This window comes from Asparagus officinalis, chromosome 5 (genome assembly GCF_001876935.1).
Source record: "Asparagus officinalis chromosome 5, Aspof.V1, whole genome shotgun sequence".
In the NCBI taxonomy this organism is placed as follows: Eukaryota; Viridiplantae; Streptophyta; class Magnoliopsida; order Asparagales; family Asparagaceae; genus Asparagus; species Asparagus officinalis.
In genome coordinates, this window is record NC_033798.1 from 1,308,800 (window position 1) to 1,321,247 (window position 12,448).

At 36.7% G+C, this 12,448-nt stretch overlaps 1 protein-coding gene across 1 annotated transcript; it reads left to right on the forward strand.

Annotated features, from left to right (window-relative positions):
- LOC109843994 (transcription factor bHLH101-like) lies at nt 2,375-3,272 on the forward strand. The gene is made up of 3 exons (XM_020413001.1): nt 2,375-2,620; nt 2,706-3,047; nt 3,126-3,272. The coding sequence occupies exons 1-3, from the start codon at nt 2,375-2,377 to the stop codon at nt 3,201-3,203; spliced, it is 666 nt and encodes a 221-aa protein (XP_020268590.1). The 3' UTR covers nt 3,204-3,272.

Here is a 12,448-nt window from a genome sequence, read left to right on the forward strand (position 1 = left end):
CTTGCACGATATGAGCCTCCTGCTCATTCGCATCCTTCTCTGGCGCTTCGCATCCTGCTCATTCGCATCCTTCTTTGCACGATATGAGTTTGGATATGGCCCTCCTGGCCGTAGTTCTAACATTTCCCTTTGATAGGCCTAACCTTCGAGTTCGACCTCTTCTTCTTCGACTTCAATTCCTGTTCTGGTTACCCTTCTTCTGGCTTCGGCCTCTCTGCTCGAGATTTAGGACTAAACTTGAACCTTCTAATTCAGACGATTTTCTTCTAACCTCCTCGGATAGAATCATACTTACAACCTCGCTCAACTTCAACTTCTTTCCCCCCACCGAGTTGCTAATTGCGGTCATGCAACCTATCCAACTATCCGGTAACTGTGATAGAATTAATAGGGCATGCACTTCATCATCAAACGTGATGTCGACTGAGATAAGTTGATCAACGATCGTGTTGAACTCGCTGAGATGCAATGTGAAGGAATACCCCTCTGCCATCTTGAGGTTGAAGAGTGTCTTGACGAGATAGACATTATTTGCGGCTGACGGTCGGTCGTACATCTTCACGAGTGCTTCCATAAGTCACACTGTCGTCTTCGCCTTCAATACGTTGTGGGTGACTGATTTGGCGAGCGACAACCGAATTTTCCCTAGAGCCTTCTGATCTAATATTTCTCAGTTCTCGTCTGATTCATCTTTCTTCTTTCCTTTAGCTTTTCCCATCAACGGATGGTAAAGATCCCTCTGGTTCATATAGTCCTCCATCTGCGACTTCTAGTAGGCAAAGTCTGATCCGTCAAACTTCTCGATCTTCGATTTTCTTTCTTTTGCCATCTCTTTCACACACAAACTTTGCCGAACGAAACTCTGATACCGGTTGTTGGGGTTGAACACACGACAACCCGTGCCCTTTCGAATCTTGTGTCGAGAGTAGGCAAGCAAGAAATCACAGCAAATAAAAGAAAACTTGTGGAAAGAACGAGCAAAAGAAGAAACACCAGGTTTAACGAAGTTCGGCAAACATGCCTACGTTCTCGGGAGCCACACCAGAAATTCTTTGATTAATTGAAGAAGATTACAATGCTTGCAATATGTCACTCTCTCTCTAAGATCTCTGATCTCAAAGTATCATCAAAACCCTCTCAAAAACATCCTCACATAACCCTAAAAACGTTTTAGGAAACAAATATATACACAACCCAAAAACAAATTCCAACCCGAATCAGGAAACCGCCTGACCCGACTTCGGTCGACCGATATCATCTCATCGGTCGACTGGTTGATCACCATCGGTCGGCCGATAGTGTTTCTTCGGTTGACCGATAGCAATGCTTCGGTCGACCGATAGTGTTGCTTCGGTTGACCGATAGCATTGCTTCGGCCGACCGGCCAGAACCCTGTTTTCTACAGGGTTTCTCGTGCACGTCTTCGGTCGACCGGGGCCATTGCTTCGATCGATCAACTAGAGCGGGGTTTTCTGCTTAGTTTCCTGTAATCGATTAGGTCGACCAATCCATGTGTGTCGGTCGACCGATGTTGAGTTTTACAGAATTGTTGATTTTGATCCAGGTTTGGGCCTACATTCTTGAAACCAACGGCAATCGGAGCAAAGCTGAAAAATATAAGTAAATTTGTGGAATCCAATAGAGCAAAGGCTTTCTTCAAAAACATTTATCGAGAATGTTATATGAAAAGGTAAAAGGTTCCCATAATTATAATTCATAAACGTATTCTAATTTTCTAATTTTTATATGTAGAGGTGATCAAATTTAGACTCAATCAATCTAATCCTCTCATCAGTGATTTTCCAATGGATGGTCCAAAGATCTATCACAATCATGAATCATCCATTACGCTGCGGTATCATTTTTTCCATAAAACCATCAAAAGATGTACTAATTGAGAGACAACAATAATTAAAACAAAGAGGAAATTTTCAAAACAACCCCAAAAAGTTTTTTATTTTTTAAAATCGACCTTTTTTTTTATCAAAATCGACCTACTTTTTGCCACGTGGGCTTAATGAAGTTCCTAAACAGTCGGGGTTACCAACCCCGACTGTTTAGGACATGAAAATTTTAGGTTTAAGGATTCTAATTGGGGTTTAACACCCTCCTAAACAGTCAGGGTTGGCAACCCCGACTGTTTAGGAACTTCATTAAGCTCACGTGGCAAAAAGTGGGTCGATTTTGATAAATAAAAAAAAAGTGGGTCGATTTTGAAAAATAAAAAACTTTTTGGGGCTGTTTTAAAAATTTCCTCTTAAAACAAATCTTACTCTTATAGCCCAATATGTAGGATTCCCTATAAATTAAGAGAAAGGCCATACCCTTGGAAATCAAGCTTAAGATTAATCTTGTTCAAGTAATATTCTTCATCATGTCATCCCTTTCTCCTAGCATTCTTACTTGTGATGATCTATTTGCAGTCTACAACTCAAGGATCTCTTCTCCTCGGCTGCAAGAGTTCGAGCATGAAGACTTCCACAACTCAAATAATGGAATAAATATAAATAATGAGAACTCGAAGAAATCAATCCACAATGAATATGAGAGAGATCGGAGGAAGAAACTCAACAAGTTGTACTCCTCTCTTAGAGAACTTCTCCCAGAGAAGGACCAAAGAGTATGTCATTTACCTTGTACATATCTTCAATATTTTTCAGAATAAAGTTTATTATTATCTAATGAGATTTTTTCCATTGAAGCAGAAGAAATTAAGCATTCCATGCACAATCGCTCGTGTGCTAAAATACATACCTGAACTACAAAAGCACATCGAGAAATTGCAAAGTGCGAAAGAAGAGCTTTTATTGAGGGTATCAAGTAATGAATTTACTTCAACTTGTAGTGAAAATGTGATCCAACCTATGATTTCAGCAATATTTTTGGGTAGAAGAGAGATCCTGATTCAAATATACATCTTGAGAAAAAGTTTAATGGTTCCTTTGTCGATGATCATGAAAGTTTTGGAGAGAGAAGGATTACAAATTATGAATGCTATGACTCACACCTCCTATGATGGCAAGACCATTTATCTTCTATATCTACAGGTAAGATTTTTCCATAGTTTAATTAGTATTTGTAAACTTTTCCATGAGTATTGATCTTGATTTTGTTTGTTTCAACAGTCAACGGAAGACATAATAATTGAGGATCAAATCTTCTGTGAGCAACTGATAAAATCCCTCAGTGAGCAAACAGTCTGAACGAAAACGAAGAAGAATCCATCACGTACTTATGTTATTGATACAAAAAATTAATGAGATAGTACTAACGTAAGGTCAAAAAATTTGTATGTGTGTTTTGTTTAGCCTTTTTAATGTCCCTAGCAACAAATTATTTGGCAGAGTTGCTCTTGTACATAAATTGTGGAAATTTGAAGTTTACACAGCGTAAAGTTGCTTAGTTTTCATTGACAGTAATGAAAATGTGATCATTATTCATCATTGTTTGCTAAATTAAACACACTTCAATCCACTACTCCATCCTGTCACAACAACAACAACAACAACAACAACAACCAAAAAAAGAAAAGAAAATGACAGTTGTGTGAAGAAACTCAGAAAAACCAGTTTTTCTGTTATAAGTCGACTCATGCACAGGCATAAGTGGACTTATGGTAAGTCGACTTGTGTATGTGCATGAGTCGACTTACGTTCTGTTTTGGAATTGTTAGTTTTGGTCACTGGCAAGTCGACTTATCAGGACTGTTAAGTCGACTTACGTTCTGTTCTCCAGTTGTTGATTTTCGCTCTGCCAAGTCGACTTATGGAGCATGTTAAGTCAATTTATGGTAAGTCGACTTGTTCCCACTGATAAGTCGACTTACGATCGTTTTCAAGCCTGTTTTGGTTTCCTGTTTGGTTTGGGTTTCTATTTTAATATAAATAGAAACACGATTTATTTAGGTTTAATAGATCATATTGATTGAGTTTTGGGGTAGCTTGAAGGAGAGTTTTCAGCACAAAAAAGAAAGTTCTTTCTGAGCAATTTGTTTGGGAGTTTTGTGAGAGATTTAAGAGTTTAGTTTGAGAGCTTATTTGTGAGCTTTTGAGATATCTTATAATCTCTATTTTGTATTCACTTTCTTTATAGTGAAAACTCATCCCCTTTTTGCCCCGTGGACGAAGGCAGATTGCCAAACCACGTTAAACTTTGGTGTTTGAGTTTGTGCTATTATTAGTTGATTTGTGTGCCTTCTCTCTCGACAAATTTGTGAATCCTCAGAACACGCGCAGTACTCCCAACAAGTGGTATCAGAGCTCGGGCTACGCTTAGGCTATTTGGAGGAGTAGATCGTTTTAGAAGCTCGTCTAGGGTTTTAATTGGAGATAAAGGTGGGATCTTTTTGGTAAAAAAAATTCTATCTTTTCTCAGTTTGGATTTATTTTTTAGTTTGTTCCACATTGGTTGTTGGTGTGTTAAGGAAGATGACTGGGAAAGAAAGTACATCAGGTGTTAAGGGTGGTGCTTCTGGCATGAAGACCATTCAAAGTTTGAATATCCACTCTACGAAGATAGATGTGGACAAGTTTAATGGCACGAACAATTTTGGATTATAGAGATGTGAGGTTTTGAATGCGCTAAACACGCAAAATTTAGAGGATACTTTAGAGTTGGATGGCAAGCCAGATGATATTAAAGAGAATGTTTAGAAGAAGATGAATAGAACGACGTGTGGTGTGATTAGATCTTGTTTGACTTAAGATTTGAAATATGATGTGATCAATGAGACTTCGGCTAAGAAGATTTGGGAGATCCTTGAGGGCAAGTATTTAACTAAGAGTGTAGAGAACCACTTGTATTTGAAGAGGAGGCTTTACCGTTTTCAATTGAAAAAAAGAACCTCCATTGGTGATCATATGAACCACTACACGAAGCTTCTTACGGATTTGACGAATGTAGATGTTATGATAGAGGATGAGGATAAAGTTTTGTTATTATTTGAGTTCCTTACCAGATGAGGAATATAAGACATTTGTTCTTACCCTAATTAATAGGAAGACGTCTCTTTCGTATAGTGAGGTAACCACTGCTCTTGTGAATTACCAACTAAGGAAGAAAGATAAGGAGTCTACAAGTGACACAATAGCAGAGACATTTATCGCAAGAGGGAAGAATCCAAACCGGAAGAATAGGAAGTCACAATCTAGAGTAGGGCATCCTACAATTAGCAAAGATCGGTGTGCTTGGTGTAAAGAGACTGGTCATTGGAAGAAAGATTGTCCAAAGCTCAGTGAGTGGATGAAGAACAAACAGAAGGGAAAGGAAAAGCAACAATCATCAGAAGCAAACATCGTCATATCGGATGGTAATCTTTCTGACTTATCTGTTTATTCGCTCTCTATTAGTCCCACAGTTTGCTATTCGGAGGAATTTGAGTGGATGTTGGATAGTGGTGTAACCTATCATGTGTGCTCTAAGAGGAAATGGTTCTCCAGTTTTGAAAAGCTGGATAGTGGTGTGATATACATGGGTGATAACTGTGCATGTCAGATCCTTGGGATAGGTAAAATTTGCATCAAGATGTTTGATGGGATGGTTAGAGAGTTACATGGTGTGAGATATGTTCCTTCTTTAAGGAAGAACTTGATCTCGATTGGAGCTTTAGTTGGAGAGGGTCTGAAAGCTCATATTGAGGACATAGTTCTCGAGATTGTGGAAGACTCTTTGATTATGATGAAGGGCGTCAGGAAAAATAACATGTACTATTTGATTGGAAATACGATGACAGGTGGAGAACTGACGACTTCTATTGATTCGACTAGACTATGGTATTAGAGGCTTGGTCATTCCAGTATTGATTTGGAAAAGGGTGTATCGACCTGTAATTTAAAGTCCAGTGAACATTTTGATGTGAGCAAGAAGACCAAGGTAAAATTTGACACCTCTATTCACCGAGCTAAGGGTCTTTTCAATGGAGTTCATGTGGGCATTTGGGGGCCTTCCAAGGATGCATCATTGGGAGATAATAGATATCTGATTTCCTTTGTTGACGACTGTTCTAGGCATGTTTGGGTTGCAACCAAGTCCCGTTTGAGTGAAGTCCTAGTAGTCTATAACATGTTGAAGAAGTGTAAGAAAGACAGAAGGATGAAGGTACTCCGTTCTGATTTTAGTGAGAAGTACAAGAGGGATCCGTTTCTGTATTCATGCCGAGCTGAAGGCAATTGGAGATACTTCATTGGAGAGGATATCTTGGGGCAACTAGATGGGGTGACAAAGTTAGAAAACCATTTCTTGCTGGAGAAGGAATAGTGTTTGTGGTCAAGCAATGCTTTGCAGAAGAGTTTCTGGACTGAGGCGTTGACATATTCGAGTCACCTTATTAAAAGATTGCCAACTACTGTGATAGTAGGTAAAACTCAATTGGAAGTTTGGTCTGGGATTATCACTTTTGATGAGGCTTCGATGATGGAGCTAATTGACTCTTGGCAGGTGGAGAGTTTTGGACAGACCTTAGATGTATTGCAGGAGGTGGATGATGATGCTACTTCATATTAGGTGGAGATTACTCCACATACTCCAGATCATACTGTATCGTTTGGGATTCTAGCTGAGATGACACAGTTTGGGGATTATATTGATTTGGATGCAGATGATGAGTTAGTTGATTCGAGTACAGCTGGTGGACATAGTTTGGATTTGGATACGGCCATTGGTTCACCTTAGGTGGAGGTGTTTGATTTGTTTCACTTTTGGGCCATTGGGAGAGCTATCAGCCGCAGATTTGTTGGTGAAGAGTTGCGAACTCTTCTATTTGATTGAGGGGCTTTGTAGGCCATTTGGATGAACTACGAGCGGCTTGATCCCTTGGGAGAGGGGGTACGTAGGCAGACAATTTGATGCAGCCGATTTGATGAGTAGATAGCGATGTTTGGAGAGTGATCGCATTCTCATTTGAGTCTCGACTTATTATGGATTGAGTCCGTTGTTATGATTTTTGTATCACTTCGTACTGAGCGCAACAAGTGAGACATTTGGTTTGATTGGTGTCGGCTTAGTTTTGAAAAACTTAGCCAAGGTGGAGAATTGTGGAGAAACTCAGAAAAACTAGTTTTTCTGTCATAAGTCGACTCATGCACAGGCATAAATCGACTTATGGTAAGTCGACTTGTGTCTGTGCATGAGTCGACTTACGTTCTATTCTGGAATTGTTGGTTTTAGTCACTGGCAAGTCGACTTATCAGGACTGTTAAGTCGCCTTATGTTCTGTTCTCCAGTTATTGATTTTCGCTCTGCCAAGTCGACTTATGGAGCCTGTTAAGTCGACTTATGGTAAGTCGACTTGTTCCCATTGATAAGTCGACTTACGATGATTTTCAGGCCTGTTTTGGTTTCCTGTTTGGTTTGGGTTTTTGTTTTAATATAAATAGAAACACGATTTGTTTAGGGTTAATCGATCATATTGATTGAGTTTTGGGGTAGCTTGAATGAGAGTTTTGAGCACAGAAAAGAGAGTTCTTTCTGAGCAATTTGTTTGAGGGTTTTGTGAGAGATTTAAAAGTTTAGTTTGAGAGATTATTTGTGAGCTTTTGAGTTATCTTGTAATCTCTATTTTGTATTCTCTTACTCTAAAGTGAAAACCCATCCCCTTTTTGCCCCGTGGACGTAGGCAGTTTGCCGAACCACGTTAAACTTTGGTGTTTGAGTTTGTTCTATTATTAGTTGATTTGTGTGCCTTCTCTCTCGGCAAATTTGTGAATCCTCAGAACACGCGCAGCCCTCCCAACAAGTTGATGTTCAACACAACAAATACTCCACAGCATAGAAATGTTAACAGAGTGGAAGAGGCAAAATAAATTGCACTTGGGGTTGTAGATAATCTCTTTGTAAAGATTGTGTTCTATATGAATTATACTTGTAGTTATTTTATCATAAACACCATCATCAATACTGTTATCATTTTAAATAGAAGGGTATCGACATTCTCAAGTAATATAGTGATGCAATAAACTAGAAAGAAGGAAACTGAGAAAATAATATTGAGTCAAATTATCTATGGAATTCTTATCCTTATCTATGAACATGAAAAATTACATTATCTTAAAGTCCCTACCACAATACCAAAACTTGGAAGCTATGGTAAGAACTGAGGGTTATAGATTTATATTCTTACAAATTAAGAAAAAGGAAAACTATGTACATAGCACCAAAATAGCCTATTCGGCCTGATTCAACCTTGAACATTTTGACTCAAGTAGTCTCTCACTAACATGTTCTTAAGTACTTCGAACCCTCTAATTTTGTTCAAGAGATAACATAACTGAAAACATAAATTCACAAAAAAATTATACTCTCAAGGTTTATACCTGCCCTTCATATCTCGAAAGTGCAGATATCTGTACCATCAATGATCTAACATTGTGTTTTTATGTCAGTTGATACCAATGTGCACCATGCTTCTGATTTATATCTGCTACACAAAGTATAAGAGATAAAACACACACACGCACGCACACGCACACGCGCGCACACACACACACAGAGAGAGAGAGAGAGAGAGAGAGAGAGAGAGAGAGAGAGAGAGAGAGAGAGAGAGAGAGAGTCTTGTCTTAGTGTAGCTATATTTCAAAGTAATATTGAGAATCTTTGAATAAAGAATGAAATCGAATAAAAACAGGTTGAACAATAAAGGCAAAACAATGGAAGATAAGAGATTTAGGGTTTGGAACCTGAACAAAATATATCATTAATCAAAGGCGTGAAGATGGTTAAATATTCTTGTATATAAGACTGGAATCCTGAGGATTGTTTTTATGATTCAACTTGATGTGCAAGTGACTATCAGTTCCAAAATGATGTACTTTTTTGGGGGAGCAAGTGTAAAGGGAGATACTAAATTCAAGATTCTTTATGAGTCACAGTCTTTGCGGATAAAGTTTGTGATGCAGTAGTGTCATCTCAATGTTTAAATTATGAGAAAATATTGTTATTATTCAGCATCTTCTGTTCAAACCCTTTCATACTTTCAGGTCACCTCCTTAGTAAAACAATCAAAATTTTAGCAAATAAACGTAAAACTGAGTAAAAAAAATTTTGTCAGGAAACTATAAACTAATTTCTTTTACAGAAACTTGCACTTTTCACTGCTTTCCTAGCAAGGACACTATTTTCGATGCAATTTTGGCATTTGTGTTTTCCTTTAATCTATCAAGGGTGGTTTTTTTTACTACAATCTACATATAACTTACCCTAATACAGAACCAATCACAACCTTCAATTTCATACATAGTTATTATTAAGTCTGTGATCAGATTAACAAAACGAGGCATCTCTTCTAAAAGCAAACAAGTAATACTTGACTACTAAACATTGTACTGATCATCCTTTCTTAATCACAGCTTAGCTCATTGATTAGCGAACTATCCAATTAGATTATATATTATACTATTAAATTAAGCTTAAATATTTACTCATTAAGGGCTTGTGGTCTCCACAGGGTTGTACACTGAAAACACATGCATGACAAGCTTCTGCTTGTGTCCACCATGCATGCATTTCTTTATACTTTCAAATAAATGCTTATAAAGACCCAAAACATAAATTTCCAGTAGTGTCTGTAGAGTGAAAGGAAAATTAGATGCATGGATTAGAAATTTAGAGTGTATCAGATAAAACCCCGAAATTAAATTGTTGTCGGAGATATTTCAATTGATGTGGCATGTATATCGATGAAATTGATTGGACTTCATCTGGTTAGTTATACTCAATGAGTTTTGATCAAATCTCCTAGTTTATGAACATACAGTGAGAGTGTGTATATAACAGGAATTATATTGTTAATTTAACTTCACAATGAACACATTGTAGTCTATATATGGAGTTGCAGATATTTCCTGTAGTAGAGATTTAACGGCAAATGAAAAGAATGGAGTTTTTTCCCCCCTCACCCCTTGTATTCTCTGCATCATTTGATCTTAGCTAGCTCTATTTTTCCTTGATAAGAAATAATACGGATGGAGAGTTCTTCAAATATGTACCTAGGAACTGTACTAAGTGAAAAATCATATGCTGTATTAGGGAAGAGTACTATAGTTATATGAATGAAACCCTTAACATTAATTTAGAACCAACTATTTACATATACTATTACGTACTCTTCTTTCCTTAAATAGTTATCCCAATTGGTGTGTAGTTCTAATAATTCTTTCAAGTGTTTTTTTAGTAAAATCTCTCTAGTTAAGTGGCTTCATGTGAAATGAACACCCCCAGTTTCCTGCTCTTTGGTTCTTTCATGTCTATGATCATAAAGAGAAATCTTCATGTTGGCAGAAATATTTAAATTTTATGCAAAACTTGATTAAAAAGGAGAATTCAATTTTAAATCAAACTTAAGTTGTATCACTATATCACTACATCATTTAGACATCACTAATATGCTAGAATCTAATAATTTACAATATCTAACTTGCAACTTCAAAATATCTGAAAAATAAGTCTTCATGGTTTTCTAATTGTGTCTTATAATCCTCTTTAAACTTAAACACTTCACAATAATGATTTACACATTTTCCCACTATCAATGTGATTGAACATTCACAAGAAATCACTAAAATATCCTTTGACTTGTTATCTATATGTATTGTTCTGAAAGCTAAACTAACTACATAAATTTGAGAAATCACAAGCTTTACGACCAACATAAATAAGAGGGCCACAAATGAAAAAGAGAGTATAGGTCACTGGAAGTCTCAGGTTCGAGTCTCGGTTACAACCTTCGTTTAAAAACAAATTTTCTCGAGCAACGAGAAGAACGTAATTAAAAATAAGGCTTTAACATTTCATATTGCACAAAGTAAACCAATATTAGATTCCCTATAAATTAGAAATGGAGGGATCTTACTCTAGGAGATTGACCTCCAAATTCCATCATGTCATCTTTCTCTCCTAATTCTTCAAATTTTGGGTGGCAATTGGAGGATATTTTGATCAATGAGCTCCGCAGTGATGAACTCTTTGCTCACTACTCCCCTAATGATCAAGACACATCAAAAACCTCCATCACAGCGTCAAACTCCATGAAGAGATCAATTCACAATGAATATGAGCGTGATCGCAGAAAGAAACTTAATAGCTTGTATTCTACTCTCCGAAATCTTCTTCCAGAGACAGATGAAAGTGTATGTATCTCAGATCCCATCAACCCCTTAATTTGTTTGTACTAAAACTAACTAGTTCATATACAGAAGAAATTGAGTATCCCCTGCACTATAGCCCGTGTACTGAAATACATACCTGAGCTACAAAAGAACATCAAAAGGATGGCAGGGAAGAAGGAAGAGATTTTATTGAGTATGTCAAAGAGGCAAAATTTTGTGATTGAGCCGACCATTTCAGCAAAATGTCTCAATAAAAAAGAGGTCATAATGCAAATATGCATCAAGAACAGAAGCGAAATGATTCCTTTGTCGAATATTGTGAAGATTTTGGAGGGCGAAGGACTCGAGCTTATGAATGCTTCAACTATTGCAAATTATGCAGATGGAATCTTCTATAGCCTCCATCTTCAGGTTAGATTTTGTCTTTAATTTGAAGTATGCATTGACATTCAAACTATAGCTATAAGTTATTTGCTAAGTTGTTGTTGTTTTTTGATGGATTTTTTATTGAACAGGCAAAAGATATCATCTGGATGGATGGAGAAAGCTATTGTGTGCATCTCATAAATGTTTTAAAAGAAGCAAGCAAGAGTTAGCTTCATGAGATATTATGCCTAGAACTACAACAGACCGTATACTGATAACTATGTGCTTATACCAATAACAACAAGAATCTGATATTTCTATGTACTGTATGGTTTTACTAATAACAAGCTTTCCCTTGATAGCTGAGTATTTGTTCTTGTTTAGTGATTGTAAGTGATATATTTTGGTAATATTTTGCATGTATTTCTTGAACTATAATGATAAGCTCTGATATTAAAGGAAAAGTTATAGAGATTCTTTGAGCTCGCCAGTTCTTAGAAGTTAAATTTGAGATCAATTGGACTTTAACAAAATATATAAGATCTAGAGAGTATTGGTAATAGGAAAAAAAAACTGTGGTGAATCTTAAGTTGGTCTCATGTCAATTTCTTTTATTTTTTTTTACTCATTCGTGTTATAGTGTGTACTAAGAAAATTAAACAAAATTTTTAATTTTTAGCTGGCACCCTGTATTTGTGTAATTTTTTGCAAACTACAACAAATTTATGAAGGGGGAATCTCTCTAAGTCAGATGTCATAAGATGTATAACTTGCTTGAAATTGTGAACAGATGAAAATTAAGTTTTATACTAAAATTAAATAGCAGTAACATGGGTTACTTAATAACATGAAGCAACTAGAGAACCTTACACAAACAAGAAAAAGAAAAAGATAATAAATATTCTGAGAATTTGAGCTGAGTTTATTTTGTTTGCATATATATCATGGACCTATTCCCATAATTCAATAATTTGCAGCTCATC

Excerpts from the sequence above, each read along its gene's own strand:
- LOC109843994 (XM_020413001.1), top strand. The coding sequence starts at position 2,375 with ATGTCATCCCTTTCTCCTAGCATTCTTACTTGTGATGATCTATTTGCA. Across the intron at positions 2,621-2,705 it reads TCCCAGAGAAGGACCAAAGA|AAGAAATTAAGCATTCCATG; the intron begins GTATGTCATTTA and ends CCATTGAAGCAG. Across the intron at positions 3,048-3,125 it reads TTTATCTTCTATATCTACAG|TCAACGGAAGACATAATAAT; the intron begins GTAAGATTTTTC and ends TTGTTTCAACAG.